The 14,185-nt window shown below is 57.4% G+C and overlaps 3 protein-coding genes across 8 annotated transcripts in view; 2 read left to right on the top strand and 1 right to left on the bottom strand.

The window, feature by feature from the left end:
* The window catches only part of PSKH1 (protein serine kinase H1), a 43,365-nt gene that overhangs the window by 6,295 nt on the left and 22,885 nt on the right, over nt 1–14,185 (bottom strand). For 2 of the 3 annotated variants that reach the window (XM_006071993.4, XM_044932076.2), the window contains exon 3: nt 11,807–14,056. The exons of the other annotated variant lie outside the window; for it this stretch is intronic. In XM_006071993.4, coding sequence (XP_006072055.2) covers nt 13,739–14,056 — 318 coding nt within the window. In that variant the 3' untranslated portion in view covers nt 11,807–13,738. Of the gene's footprint in view, nt 1–11,806; nt 14,057–14,185 lie in introns of those variants that run through there. 3 annotated transcript variants of the gene reach the window in all.
* LCAT (lecithin-cholesterol acyltransferase) lies at nt 173–3,361 on the top strand. 3 transcript variants are annotated; one of them, XM_025268906.3, is made up of 7 exons: nt 236–354; nt 477–565; nt 1,074–1,230; nt 1,309–1,424; nt 1,520–1,615; nt 1,701–1,925; nt 2,765–3,361. In XM_025268906.3, the coding sequence occupies exons 3-7, from the start codon at nt 1,136–1,138 to the stop codon at nt 3,337–3,339; spliced, it is 1,107 nt and encodes a 368-aa protein (XP_025124691.1). In that variant the 5' UTR covers nt 236–354; nt 477–565; nt 1,074–1,135; the 3' UTR covers nt 3,340–3,361. The 3 variants fall into 3 exon arrangements, with proteins under 3 accessions (XP_006041058.1, XP_025124691.1, XP_044788013.1); XM_006040996.4 differs by lacking the exon at nt 477–565 and having other exon boundaries at nt 173–354; XM_044932078.2 differs by lacking the exon at nt 236–354 and having other exon boundaries at nt 466–565.
* On the top strand, nt 4,809–7,361 carry PSMB10 (proteasome 20S subunit beta 10). Of its 2 annotated transcripts, XM_025268907.3 has the most exons (8): nt 4,809–4,951; nt 5,185–5,272; nt 5,364–5,461; nt 5,573–5,713; nt 5,990–6,105; nt 6,216–6,274; nt 6,913–7,064; nt 7,189–7,361. In XM_025268907.3, the coding sequence occupies exons 1-8, from the start codon at nt 4,896–4,898 to the stop codon at nt 7,298–7,300; spliced, it is 822 nt and encodes a 273-aa protein (XP_025124692.1). In that variant the 5' UTR covers nt 4,809–4,895; the 3' UTR covers nt 7,301–7,361. The 2 variants fall into 2 exon arrangements, with proteins under 2 accessions (XP_025124692.1, XP_025124693.1); XM_025268908.3 differs by lacking the exon at nt 6,913–7,064.

The raw sequence follows: 14,185 nt of genomic DNA, 5'->3' as shown, positions 1-14,185 counted from the left end.
TTCCCCTGGCACGGGGGAAGAAGGCGGGACTGAATCCAGGCCCAGAGCCGGCTCCCTAAGGCTGTGCCCCTTTCCGGCAACCGCTGGCCAGCCCCATTGGCCAGGCTGTCCCTCCCACTGGCCCTGGGGCCCCTCCCACCCCCACTCCAGATAAGGCCAGCCCAGGACCGCTTTAGCGGGCACCAGGCACTAGGGCTGGAATGGGGCTGCCCGGCTCCCCGCGGCAGTGGGTCCTGCTGCTGCTGGGGCTGCTGCTCCCCCCCGCCGCCCCTTTCTGGCTCTTCAATGTGCTGTTTCCCCCGCACACCACGCCCAAGGCTGAGCTCAGTAACCACACACGGCCCGTCATCCTCGGTAAGCCCCCACCAGGCCCCTGATACACCCGGCCAGCCCTTGGGGAACCAGGGCCCCCACCCCTGGTAGCAGAGCCTGCCAACGCCCTTCTGCCCGTGCATTAGCCCTGATTCTTAATTCAGTGTTTGGAGGGGCCAGAGGCTTGTCCTGAGGAGAAATCCACCCCTTCGTGCACCACACTGTTCCTGTGTCTCCAGGGTGTCTCCCCCAGGTGGGTGGAGTGGAGGGTGGGTGTGCCGGAGGGCTTGGTCAGGGCATTACAAGCTGTGGTCAGCTGTAGCTGTAGCCAGACCCTGGGTCCAGCCCCCTCCCTCCCCCCAGCCGCTCCTTCCTCAGCCCCCACCCCAGCAAGGACGAGGTGCCCAGCCCAGGAGAGCAGGAGAGGCCTGTCAAGTCCTGCCCCCACTCCCCACTCTATTTGTTCTCCTCTTGGACTTTGGCAGAGATGGAGAGTCATGCTATCTGTTTGCTCTGTGGGGGCAGTGGTCAGTGGCCTTGGCCCCTGGATCTTCCCTCCCTGGGGGGAGTCTGGGCTTTGGGGAGATGGAGCAGTGGATATGAACAGAAAGAGAGGATCTTGTCCTTAGTCTCTGGGGGTTGACGGTGTGTATAGGAGAGGAAGGGGTGGGGCTAGTCACTGTGGTGTCGGGGAGGTGAGGCTAGGGTGGGTCCACCACGGGAGAATGGAAGGGATCCAGAGTGAAGGCTGGTGCCCGCAGTGCCTGGCTGCCTGGGGAATCAGCTGGAAGCCAAGCTGGATAAACCGAGTGTGGTGAACTGGATGTGCTACCGCAAGACGGAGGACTTTTTCACCATCTGGCTAGATCTCAACATGTTCCTGCCCCTTGGGGTAGACTGCTGGATTGACAACACCAGGTGGGTGCCGTCCCCTCTGGCCTAGTCCCTTGCCCTCCTTCTTGGCCGCGGGTCCGCTGAATGTCCCACTGTCCCCAGGGTTGTGTACAATCGCAGCTCTGGGCGGGTGTCCAATGCCCCCGGTGTACAGATCCGTGTCCCTGGCTTTGGCAAGACCTACTCTGTCGAATACCTGGACAGCAGCAAGTTGGCAGGTGTGTGTGTGCTGAGGGAGAGGGTGGGGCTCTAGGCTGTGTTGGGCTTGCAGGGGCCATGGCCACAGCCCCTGGTGCCGCTGCCTCCCCGACAGGTTATATGCACACACTGGTACAGAACCTGGTCAACAATGGGTACGTGCGGGATGAGACAGTGCGGGCCGCCCCCTACGACTGGCGGCTGGAGCCTAGTGAGTGTCTCCATGTTTAGGGGGCTTGGGGGGCAGGGCGGAGGCCCCCACCTCCAGCCATGCTGACCCATCCACCCCACTGCAGGCCAGCAGGAGGAGTACTACCTGAAGCTTGCTGGACTGGTGGAGGAGATGCATGCCACATATGGGAAGCCCGTCTTCCTCATTGGGCACAGCCTTGGCTGCCTGCACCTGCTCTATTTCTTACTGCGCCAACCCCAGACCTGGAAGGACCGCTTCATCGACGGTTTCATCTCTCTCGGGGCTCCCTGGGGTGGCTCCATCAAGCCTATGTTAGTCTTGGCCTCAGGTGAGAGGGCCTCCTGTTTCTTCTCACAGTGCCCAGCTGGGGGGTGTTGTCTACCACCTCTGGGAAATAGCCCCTTTCATTGTCCTTGGAGAGCAGTGAGCCCAGCCCGGACTGTTAGACAAACTCCTGACAGTTTGTCTCAGCGATGACAAAGGGGAGGTAAACAAAGATGAAGTGAATCCCAGCAATCTGACTCATTGCTGAGTCTGACTGAGGTCTGTTCCTTGTGGCCTCAGGTCTACCCACTCAGCTCCCAGGAGCTGCTTTGCACACGGATCTTCCCTAAGCCAGGCCACAGCAGATCTGCCAAAGCCAGGGCCAGACCCCAGGAGCCCCTCCTGCCCTTCCCCGATACCTCATGTGGAGCACCTGCTGTAGGCTGAGCACAGCTGGACATGGTCTTACCCCTAGGAGCTGAAGTGAAGGAAACACTCCTCAGACCACATCAATGGGTGTCAAACAGAGATGGGTCTCATCTCATCCTTCCCAGAACACAGCTCTGAGCCCTGTGCAGCACAGGCCACAAGGGTCGACAGACACTTGCCTGAGACAGAACTGCCAGCACTATATCCCCCCAACTCATACTCCCGTCCTCAGGAAACACTGCTCCCCTGCCCTCCTGTTGAAGCCCTCCAGCTCTGCCTGTCAGAGGTGCCATCGGGGCTTCTCAGTTAACAAGTACACATGAGCACCTCCTGAATGCTAGGCCAGTTCTAGTCTGAGACTTGGATTCTGTGTTTGGATTGGGCAAGGACAAGATTGAGTGTCCAGCAGAGCTTGGGCTGGGGGGTAAGTTGTGGGCCTGGAGTAGCCCTGCCCACCTTGCTCTCTGTCCTCAGGTGACAACCAAGGCATCCCAATCATGTCCAGCATCAAGCTGAAAGAGGAGCAGCGCATGACGACAACGTCACCCTGGATGTTTCCCGCCAGGCAGACGTGGCCTGAGGACCATGTGTTCATTTCCACCCCCAGTATCAACTACACAAGCCGTGACATGCAGCGCTTCTTTACAGACCTGCACTTTGAGGAAGGCTGGTACATGTGGCTCCAGTCACGTGACCTGCTGGCAGGCCTCCCAGCACCTGGCGTGGAAGTGTACTGTCTCTATGGCATAGGCCTGCCCACTCCCAGCACCTACATCTATGACCACGGCTTCCCCTACACAGACCCTGTGGATGTGCTATATGAGGATGGTGATGACACTGTGGCCACACGCAGCACCGAGCTCTGTGCCCGCTGGCAGGGCCGCCAGAAACAGCCCGTGCACCTGCTGCCTCTGCCAGGGACACAGCACCTCAATATGGTCTTCAGCAATCAGACACTGGAGCACATCAATGCCATCCTGCTGGGTATCTACCGAAATAGCACTGCTGTACCCCCGACTGCCAGTCCAAATCCCATGCCCCCTGAATAAAGACATTCCTTTGCTGTTAAAAGCCCTGACATGTGTGTTGTGGGTTGAAGGAAAAGCACTAGGGTCCTCACACCAGGATGCATTCATCTGCAGCCACAGGCCTGGTGCTTTGTGGAGTAAAGAGCTTTGCTAGAGCCTGGGACTGAACTGGGCACCTTGAGATGTATAGCTTCCCACAAGAAGGGCATGGCAACCTAGCCTGGCAGGCTACAGTCCATAGAGTCACAAAGACGGACACGACTGGAGCGATTTAGCTTGCACAAACTGCTGGTTGAGCTGTTTAAGCAGCCTGCCTGTGCCTACCTCTGCTCTGGGCATGGGGACTGGAGGCAGCTGCACACATAGCAGTGGAATGGGCATACATGGAGCCAAGGGTACAGGATGTAGAAGATCTGAAATGTCCCTCCTAGCTCCCAAATGGGCAGGCGAGACCCCGCCTCTGGACAGAGGCTTTTGAGTGCTAGGTGGATGACAGAAGCACAAGAGTTTAGAATCTAGGAGAGTGACAGCCATTAAATAGGTCACTTCACTAGTGAAGATTTAATTTTTAGGTAATGGAGCTAAGTGATCTGAGAGAAAGGTATAGAGAGCAACAAGGTGGTGAGTCTTGTGGGTCAGGAAAGGCTTCCCAGAGGAGGTGTTGCCAATGCAGAGATCAGATGGAATGAATGAGAAGGGTGACTGTAAAGACTCGTTTGAGCCTAAGAGCTGTGTGCAACTGATACAGGGTTTAACCAGGGGGTGTGACCAGATTTCCAACCTAGAAAAGAGTCCCCTCTCTACAGAGCATGGAGTGTAGTCTGGGGTGGAGGGTGAAGGGCAGGAATTGTGGGGAAACCAGGGAGGCCAATGCTGTGCCCAGCAGGGAAAGGATGCTAGCCAAGACAAGTAGTAATCCAGAGAAAGAAGTGGCTAGATAAAGGGTCCTTTGGGAGGTGAAATAAGGCTTGGCCATGGGCAGAGCCCAGCATGCCTACAGGCCACCTGAGGGACAATCATGGTGCCCCTCCTGAGAGAGGGGATGGCATCTGAAACATGGAAGACAGATCAGCATCGCCTTGGCTGAGAGGACTGAGCCTCAGTGTTTGAGTTTTGGGAAGAAGGCAAAGACAGCAAACAAGAGGCAGGAGTTGGGAGAAGGACAAAAGGCAGCCATGACTGATGCTGTTGAAGATGGGTAATAATAAGAACAGAGACTTGGTCAATGTGATAGCCTTAGGGCACTGAGACTTGAGGTTAAAGGTAGGGGTCAGGGTAGGCAGAGCTCGGGGCTCAGGCTGGACAATGGCCAAAGAGGAGGGATTTGTCCCTCTGTTCAGACAGAGGACCCAGGAGCAGCTTGGAGTGCCAGGCAAGGGACATCTCCCCTCTTCCTAAGCTGCAAAAGACAGAGCTGAAGGTGAAAGTGAAAGAGAAGCTGCGGAAAGGGACCAGCATGCTTTGAGGAAAGGTGAAAGCGAAAGGGGGAAACAATAGTGCAGCCGTGCAGAGGACAAGCCTTCCGCCTTCTTTTATTCCTGCTGATCCCACTGCTCTGACCCCCTGCCCACCTGGAGATGCAGAAGACAGTGCTAGAGCCCCAAAGGGGTTTCTCCTTCGAGAACTGTGACAGGTGAGGGCGGGAATGGTTGGTTCCCCAGCTGCCTATGCCCTTCAGCGAGGGCTTCCGGGAGTGACAACAGGATCTTTAAAATTCCTGGGGGCGAGAGTGGGGGAGGGTACGTGTGTTGAACGACTTGGGTTCCCAGGTTTACCGCAGGAGGTGAGGGAAACCGGGACAGAGGTAGGGGATGTGATGAGGGTCCCAGAAGAACTGAAACCTGGGCCTCTCCTCTCCGTTTCCAGAAACGCAGCCTTGCAACGCACCCTCCCGGGGCTCCGGGTTCCTCACGCACGCAAGACCGGGACCACCATTGCAGGCCTTGTGTTCCAAGTAAGCAGGGAGCTGGGATGGCGCGGCCTAGAAGGGCGGCGGGAAATGGGACGTGGGGACTAGGCCAACGGCTCCTCCCTCCCATCCCCAGGATGGGGTCATCTTGGGCGCGGATACTCGGGCCACTAACGATTCGGTCGTCGCGGACAAGATCTGTGAAAAGATCCACTTCATCGCCCCCAAAATCTAGTGAGCATCCCCCCGCCTAACTCTCCCCCTCCAAGAACCGCCCCCTCGTTCCCATCCGGGGTGCCAGCACATCCCAGCAACGCCCACACGGACCCCTCCTTTCGCCCTCAGCTGCTGTGGGGCTGGAGTAGCCGCGGACGCCGAGATGACCACGCGGATGGCGGCGTCCAACATGGAGCTACACGCGCTGTCCACGGGCCGCGAGTGCCGCGTGGCCACCGTCACCCGCATGCTGCGCCAGACGCTCTTCCGGTGCTGAGGCGGGTCTAAGCTGACCCCGTGGAGGGGCAGCTGCGGGGAGGGCGGGGCTGAGAGGACACAGGACCGGAGAAAGGGCGGGGCTGAGAAGCCCGAGAGCCCGGAAGAGGCGGGCCTAAGAGGAGCTAAGAGGGCAACGGCGAGGAGCGCTGTCAGTTACGGGGAGCCAGACTGCGGGAAGGGGCGGGGTTCGGACGCAGGGGCGGTTTCGTGGAGGGGCGGGACTTGGGCTCCGGTGCGTTCCGCTGACCGTACCCACTCGGCGAAAAGGTACCAGGGCTACGTGGGAGCGTCACTGATCGTGGGCGGCGTGGACTTCACAGGACCGCAGCTCTACAGCGTGCACCCCCATGGCTCCTACAGCCGGCTGCCCTTCACGGCCCTGGGTGAGCGCTTCTGCCCGCTGTCCACGAACCTTGCTATGCGACCCTGACCTCAACGTTTATCCCACGACTGGGCCGCCGCAGTTGATCTCAGATGCCCCTCTTGCTTGCAGGATCCGGCCAGGATGCGGCCATAGCAGTGCTAGAGGACCGGTTCCAGCCGAACATGACGGTGAGTGACACCTGCCCCCACTCCCCGACCACCACATTATGCGAGCATTGATGGGAAGTGCACCCGCGAGCTGGGGAAACGCAGAGGAACCCTGGCCTAGTCGGGGAAGGCTTCTCGGAGGTGACGATTGAGTGGAGACTGAGGGGCCAGTGGAATGAGGGCGAGGTGCTATTCTAACAGTGCCAAAGCTTGTACTGCCTCAGAAGTCAAAACTCAGTGCCACTTGAAGTTGAGGAGAGAGGAACAGCAGGTGGGGTGTGGGGTCTGGGGTCTGGATTTCGTTTGGGATGGATGGAAGCAGAAGGCATATGTATGTCACTTTATAAGCGGCTAAGGCCCAGAAAGAAAAGGCAGTGAGTGGGGAATTGGGGGTGGGTGAACAGGCCAGTGGAAGCAGAGCCACAAGTGTGACTCAGAAGTTTGTGAAGATGGGGGCAGTGGGAACATGGTGTCACTGTACAGGGGACACTGAAACCAGGGTAGAGGAGCTTGGGGTGGAGATGGGGGTGTAGGGCGAGAGAGAGGGAAGTTTGGGTGTGAGCAAATGAGGCCTGGCTTCAAGATGAACTGTGTCCAGGCTACAGCCTAAGGGTGATCTAGAAGGGTTCATCAGGCCTCATTGACACACATCATTGCAGCTGGAGGCAGCGCAGGAGCTGCTGGTGGAAGCCATCACTGCAGGGATCCTGGGTGACCTGGGCTCTGGGGGCAATGTGGATGCATGTGTGATCACCGCGGCTGGTGCCAAGATGCTGCGAGCCCTGAGCTCTCCCACAAAGCCTATAGAGAGGTAGGAGCACCGGGGGTGGAGGAATCCCAGGGGAGGATGGATGGGGTAGTAGCAGAAGACAGGGCTATAGCGGACGGGACACTTGATGGGCCCCTTTTGAGGAGTCATCCCTGCTTCTTCCCAGGTCCAGCCAGTACCGCTTTGCCCCTGGCACCACACCTGTCCTGTCCCAGACAGTGGTACCGCTGACCCTGGAGCTGGTGGAGGAAACTGTGCAGGCCATGGATGTGGAGTGAAGGAGGGTGAGGCTTAGAGCTTGGAACAAGGAGGAATAAACCCAGAAAACACAAACACCTACCTCAGCAGATGACTGTGTCTTTCTTGGGTGGAGGGGAACAAGCAGCCAGCAGGGCTCTGTGGCTAAGTTGTCCCTGCAAAGGCCATTCCTTCCCATGGCTGCAGAGTCTGGCCTGAGGGGCACCATTCACTCACCACCTTAGTCATCTACCCCTCTAGAACCCCAGCCCTGGCAAGCCACTGCAGGCTCAAGGTGGAAAGACCCCTCTCCATACCATGGAGGATCCCCCTATCACTCCCATGCCTGGCTTTTGCCCTCTGGTTCATGGGAGACCATTGTACAACCCAAAAGGCTCTATGTACTGCCCCCACCTAGAGCCTTTACTTGCCTCATCAGTGACCAAGGACAAAGCCCACAGCTCCCAGTCAGACCACACCCCACACACACCCCGCATTGCCCCACTATGGCTAAAATGCCAATGGAGGAGCTGCTTCCTGATTCCAATGGCAAGTTCTCACAAGCACACTCCTACAACGCCTTTATCTGTGAAACCCCTCTGATGACCAGGCACACCTGAGGTACTAACACGACGCTGAGCTTCTGTTTGCACTTGTTGGGCTATGACTAGGGGGACTGACTCTGTTTTCTGACTGCCAGGGGTCACAGGGCTCACGTGGGAAGAGATGACATGACACATTTATCCAGAAGACTTTTGCTGAGCACCCAGGTGCTAGGTGCTGGTGGGAGCATCCTGCCCTGGGAGAGAATGGCATAATTCCCCTGGAGCTTTGGAACTGCTAGAATCTGCCCAGTCCCTGGGGATAGCCTACTCCAGGCTGGACATCCCTAGGTCCCTGATTGTGCTTTTTCTCTCAGTGTTTTTATTATGTTTTATTATGAAGGGTTTTATTTTTATAAACATAAAAACTGAAAAAATTGCACACTGGGGGCTTCCCTGGTGGCTCAGTGGTAAAGAATCCGCCTGCCAATGTGGGAGACAGGGGTTTGCTACCTGGTCCAGGAAGATCCCACATACTGAGGAGCATGGGCCACAACTACTGAGCCTGTGCTCTAGAGCTGGGAAAGCTCAACAATCAAGCCCATGTGCCGCAACTACTGAAGTCCATGCATCCTACAGCCTGTGCGCCACCAGAGAAGCCACTGCAATGAGAAGCCTGTGCATTGCAACAAAGAGTAGCCCTTGATCACCACAACCAGAGAAACGCCTGCATAGCAACGAAGCTCCAGCACAGACAAAAATAAATAAGTAAAATTATATACATAAAAAAAACTTCTCCCTGAAAACCATCAGAGTGTTTGGGTTTAAAAAAAAAAAAATTCCACATTGAACACCTATATACCCACCACAGACTTTACAATTAGTATTTTGTTATATTTGCTTTATTACCTATCTATCCTTCTCTCCAGTCAACAATTAACTTATTTTTTTTTCATCTTGTTTTGACTGATGTGTTCTTGAATCAGCCACAGTGCTCACACTCTTAAAAGGAGGCAAACCAACTTACCCATTGCAACTCTGCACACAGGTGTGTCTTCTCTCCCTCAGTTCAGGCTCAGCTTGGAGCTCTTCAGTGAATGGGCTGTAGATACCAGGGCTTGTTCATGGGAGCCCCAAGGGCTGGACGCTGTGAGATTTGATGGCTGTCACCCTTCTACCCCTGGTCTCCATCCAGGGTCGGTCAGTCACCAAGAGCTCATACCTTGCCCTCCTGTGCACAAGACCCTTCCCAGACATCATCATGAACAGTGTGGGCTCTGGAACCAGACAGATGAAGCTTTGGGCCCACGCATACCATGTGGCAGGAGAGTCATCACCTCCCTGACCAAACCATGACTTCTGTTCCAAGTTGACAAGGAATCACTGAGATGATGTGTTAGGATTTGCCCTGTCCTGGCCACTGGCCCTGGCTCTCCACAGTAGAGCTGGTACAGGTCTACTCTACCAGTCAGGAACACCCCTGAGTGCTAAGCAGACTTTTTTGGGTCTGGCACTCCTGATAACCGTGGGAGACTTCCCTGATACCAGCCGCCAAGTGGTCAGCATTAAGGCTAAGCACAAGTCCTTAGTACCTGGTGCTCAACACTTGAGAGGTGAGGTGGGGAGCCAATCAGAGGACAGGATTTGGGGGATGGAGAAGGTGAGAGCCTCACACCTGGGCTCTATCTGCTAAGGCCTGGGTGGAGGGCTCTGACACAGGAGAACCCTCCTGCTGACACAGCATGGGAAGGAGCTGCTTGGCTTCACTCCTGGGACTTTGGTGCAAGGACAAGGAGACCCATAAAGCCAGGCCCAGTTCTCAGCCTCATGTCTGCTGTAATGTTGCTGCTCAGACTGACCCTCAGCCTCATCCTCCTTAGCTCCTCCTGGGGTGAGTGGGCCTGGCCCAGCCCTGACTGAACAGCCTTAGGGCAACACAGTATCAGCCCAGGCTTCCTGCTCAGGGGCTGAGAAGGGGCTGGGGTGGCTAGAAGGCAAGCAGGTAGATAAGAGTGGGCAAAGGAAAAAGGGTGTGACAGGGCTGGGAGAAAGCAAGAGGTGGGCAGGGGCCAGTCTCCCAAATGGGATGGGAGCTTAGGCCGGGTCCAGGAGCAGGGGAGGGTTTAGGAAGCTTCAAAGCAAAAGGATGTATAGTTTAAAAGCCATCTGGCTGTATGTGGGGTCCAGACTGCTGAGGTCTGGAGTTAGTGGAGAGGTTAGAAAGGAAGGGGACAACATACACCTGGGTCAGAGGGAAGAATGGCCTGGGATGGGGGGTGGAGTAGAGCTGGTGTGAGTAGGATGGAGAGAGATGTGGAAGAATGGACAGGACTTCGGGGCTGGTTGGACGGGGCAGCTGAGATTGCTGTAGAGGCCCAGAGGTGCTCATGAGAGGAAGAGCAGTGATAAGAGCCCTCTTGATCTGGACCCCTTTGGAGACACAGCCTGGGGGTACCCAGGAGGAGAGGAGAAGTGGGCTGGGATGTGGGAAGCAGGTCCTTTCCAGTCCAATGGCCAGGCTGCGGCGTTCTTGCCATTAAACCAGCGCTGCACTTCAGCCAGAGGACTGTCAATGGGAAGATGATAGTGCTGGGCTCCTGGCCCTGGGAGGTGTCCCCGTAGGTACAGGACCCTGGTGGTGGGGCAGGATATCAGGTGTTTCATGCCTGGGTTTAGCCTGGGCCCACCCCCACTGCTAACCCCTGACCCCAGGACAGCAAAGGCTTCTGCTTCTGCGGTGGGTCTGTCATTGGCCAGTCCAGGGCGGTCACGGCTGCCCAATGCAATGTTGTGGGAGTGCTTCCCCTCTCCCTGCCCCACCCCTGCCCCACCTCCCCACCGCCTTGCTCTGGAGGCCCCTCTCGTGTCACTCTGCCCTCCCTCTGGCTGCCCAACCCCACTCTCACTGCAGCCCTGGCTGCCACTTTGTCATCCTGGGTGAGTACGACCGAGCATCTGGTGCTGAGCCTTTGCAGGTCTGTCCATCTTGTGCTGAGTGCCTGGGCCGCAGACGGGAAAGGAAGGGTGGGCAGTGTAGGTGTGTAGGCCCTGGGGGTGAGGAACTCACAGGATGCCCTGGTCTAAACCCTGGCACCCATCACCCTGGGGGCCTGTGCCCATGCCCATCCTACACGGCCCCTTCCTGGCTCCACAGGCACACTTCCTGGAATCCCACCACTATGAACAATGATCTCACATTACTGACACTCGCCTCCCCAGCCCAGTACACAATGTGCGTCTCACCAGTTTTCCTGGCTTCCTCAAATGAGGCACTGTCTGAAGGCCTCACATGGCTGGGTGCCTCAGTGGTGTGGGTAGGAACTTGGGTCAAAAATCTGGGTGGAAGGGAAGGGTAGGGGCAAGCCATGTGGGGCATAACCAGCCCTGCCCGGCCCACAGGCAGTGTGACTCGGGCACACCTGCGGCAGCGGGTTCTGCCCTGCTCACTGTGAGACGGTGCCAGCAGTACCGGGGCTCATGCATCACCAGCTCCACGATCTGTCAGGGGCCTCCTTGCGCCAGCTGAGTGCTGGCCCCCTGTCCTGTCCTCGGCACTTTCCTGTGGTACTCCCACCCCCCATGCAGACTTCTCCCCTCTCTTCCGCCAGGGTGATTCTGGAGGCCTGCTTGTCTGCCAGAAGGGGAACACATGGGTGCTCACTGATACGGTCTCCTGGGGCACCAGTGACTGCAGTGTGCCCACGCCTGCCATGTACACTCAGGTCAGCAGGTTCAGTACCTGGGTCAATCAGGTCACAGCCTACAACTGAGCCTGCCACAGGCTCCGCAGGGGTCCAATAAATACCCCCAGTCCTGCTCTCTATTCTGTCTTCCTGGTTCAGGAGAAAGGAGAGGCTTTTGGGGGTCCCCCTCCCCAAGTGAACTCTGTCCTCTGACCCAACACAGGCTGAGGAGTCAAGAACCTGCTAGACTAGCTGCGTCTGGGCTGAGCTCCCCACCCCCACCTCCTGGGCAACCCCTTGGTCTGCAGCAAGGAGGCTGGGCTGTCAGAATGAAGCGGCAGCTTTCCCTGGGGAAGGCAGCCTGTTTATTGAGTACAGAGGATACCTTTACAGACTGAGTACACAAAATAAATAACTGCACATTCTCCATCCACAGTCCATGGCATCACAAGGCCCAGGTCTCCAAACTTCCTCGGTCCTCCTCTCAGGACCAGGTGCATCCTGGCCAAGAGGAAATAAATCCCCAGAGGCACCTGGGGACGTGGGGGGGAATTCTGAGGACAAGGGACTTGGGCTTGCCGCTGCCGTGTGCAAGGAGCACTGGAGACAGAGGATCGGGTGTACAAGGCACAGGCGACGTGGCCCAGAGTGGTCTCTTTGGGTGTGGTTCCCACTGAAGGTGGCACATGCAAAAAGTTGCAGGCCTGGCCCAAGGGAACCCACTATGAGGAACTGAGAGCCAAACCCTCCCTGCTGGCAGGGGACCCACAATCCAGCTAAAGCTAAAGCTGGGCCCTGGCTCCTCCCCACCTGCAAAGAGCAGCTGTGGAGGGAGAGGGCTTGGGCTCCAGCCCCCGTCTGTGGTGGAGGGGAGGCACAAGACTGACGGGGGATGGTCGGAAAGCAGTCATCCAATTTCACCCACCTCTCACGGGGCTCCCTCCAGACAGAGATTCAGTGGGGCCCAGAATGGAAGGGTAATGCTGTGAAAAGAAGCAGGGACAGGGTGGACCAAGCAAGGCCACCGTGAGGAGGGCAGTGCCCCCACACTCAGGGTTCAGAGGCAGGTCACACAGTATGGCTAAGTTCCAGGGGGAGCTGCAACAGAAGCTCAGCAGAAGGGGAGACAGTTGAGCAGCCCCAGGACCCTCCTTCCTTCCCACTTCCTCTTGGAGGATAAAAGGAGAGCACAGTGGGCATTCCTAGGCTGTCCACACGTGTGCCCGACACTAGATGGCGCCTTCGTGCAGCTGCAGAGGAGGGAAGAGAGTGCCTGAAGAGAGGCAACAACCGGCAGCACCAAGGTTGGAACCAGGGCTGGTGCTGGAATCCGGATGGGGCTCTCCCTCAGAAGCCCCTGTCCTTTGCTTTGACCCAGGTGCCCCATCCCCCAGGTAGCAGCAGTGGGGCTCCTTTTAACCCCCCACAGTTGGGAAGGAGGCACCTGGGGAATAGAAAGAACGGGCATCCAAGGGAGAGAGTGAGGTGATAGGAGGCTCTGCAAAGAAGGCACTGAGGATGGTGGGCTGGTGGCAGGAACCCTCACAGCCAGAGGCTGGAGCCTGGAGCAAGCCCACTACCAACGCAGCCACACAGTCCAGAGGGCCAAGGGCCACTCCATGGCCTTCCCACGAGAGATCCTGGCAAGTTCTGGGGCCAGGTGGGGTCCCTGGGGACACCGGGAAGGAAGACAGATTTGGGCTGGGAGGTGGAAGACTGTTTAGACTTAGCCAGGGGCTGAAAGTCCAGCCAAGGCACAAGTTATGGGCCTACCTGGGCCTCTCACTAGAGGATAATCATGAGGGTCAGGATGCCATGAAACATGTGGGCAGGAGGTTAGGGAGGAAGGCTTGGTAGAGGAAAGGGAGTTCCAGAAGTAACTGTCCCAAAGAGTCCTGAGACCACAGGACACCCTCTAGCTGGCAGTGCATGCCCCTTTGGTCTCGGGGAGAGCCAAGAAAGAGGTGAGACTGAAGGCCAAGTGCCGCCCTTTCCCCAATATACACCAGAGCACTTGTCCACCAAGAGGAGCATCTGCGCCAAATCAGGTTTGGGGCTTATAGGGCCTAGGACTCCCTCCGCTCTGTCGCACCAGGTTCAGGCCCAGGGTGAAGATGGGGACACTGCAGGCACAGAGAAGGGGCTGGGGCCATTTACCTACCCTGGACCATGCAGGTCTATCTCTAGAGAGGTCGCTGGCCCCAGCAGTGTGTGGCCCGGCTGGGGCCCGCCACGTCTGCATCCCGCTGGCAGCTCAGCCATTGTACTGCTGCTGGTAGCGCAAGTTGAGCTCCCGCAGCTCTCGCTCCCGCACTCGGCGGGACTTGTTGGAGCGTGTTGAGCGGCTGGACCGTGTGGACTGGGCAGATTTAGTGCTCTGGCAGCGTGAGGAGGCGCGTTTGAGGAGGTTCTGGGAGATGGAGCGGTGCAGATTCTTCATAGACGAAGAGGCTGCCATGCTCACCACCCACGGATGCCTCAGGGCCTGCAGTGCAGTCATACGGGCGCCAGGGTCCACCGTCAACAGGCGGTCAATGAAGTCCTTGGCCAGATTGGACACACTGGGCCAGGGCTAGAGGCCAAGGACAAGCATTAGAGCGAGCACACTAATCACTGCCCTCCCCAGGACGAAGATGTCACCCACACAGCATTCAAGACCTGTCCAGCAGCGCTGCGCTCGCCCCCCAGAGAGGCACCGCCC

The sequence above is a fragment of the Bubalus bubalis genome, chromosome 18 (assembly GCF_019923935.1).
Source record: "Bubalus bubalis isolate 160015118507 breed Murrah chromosome 18, NDDB_SH_1, whole genome shotgun sequence".
NCBI lineage: Eukaryota > Metazoa > Chordata > Mammalia > Artiodactyla > Bovidae > Bubalus > Bubalus bubalis.
The sequence above is the reverse complement of the archived record's forward strand: the minus strand, read 5'-3'. Positions and strand labels throughout refer to the sequence as shown.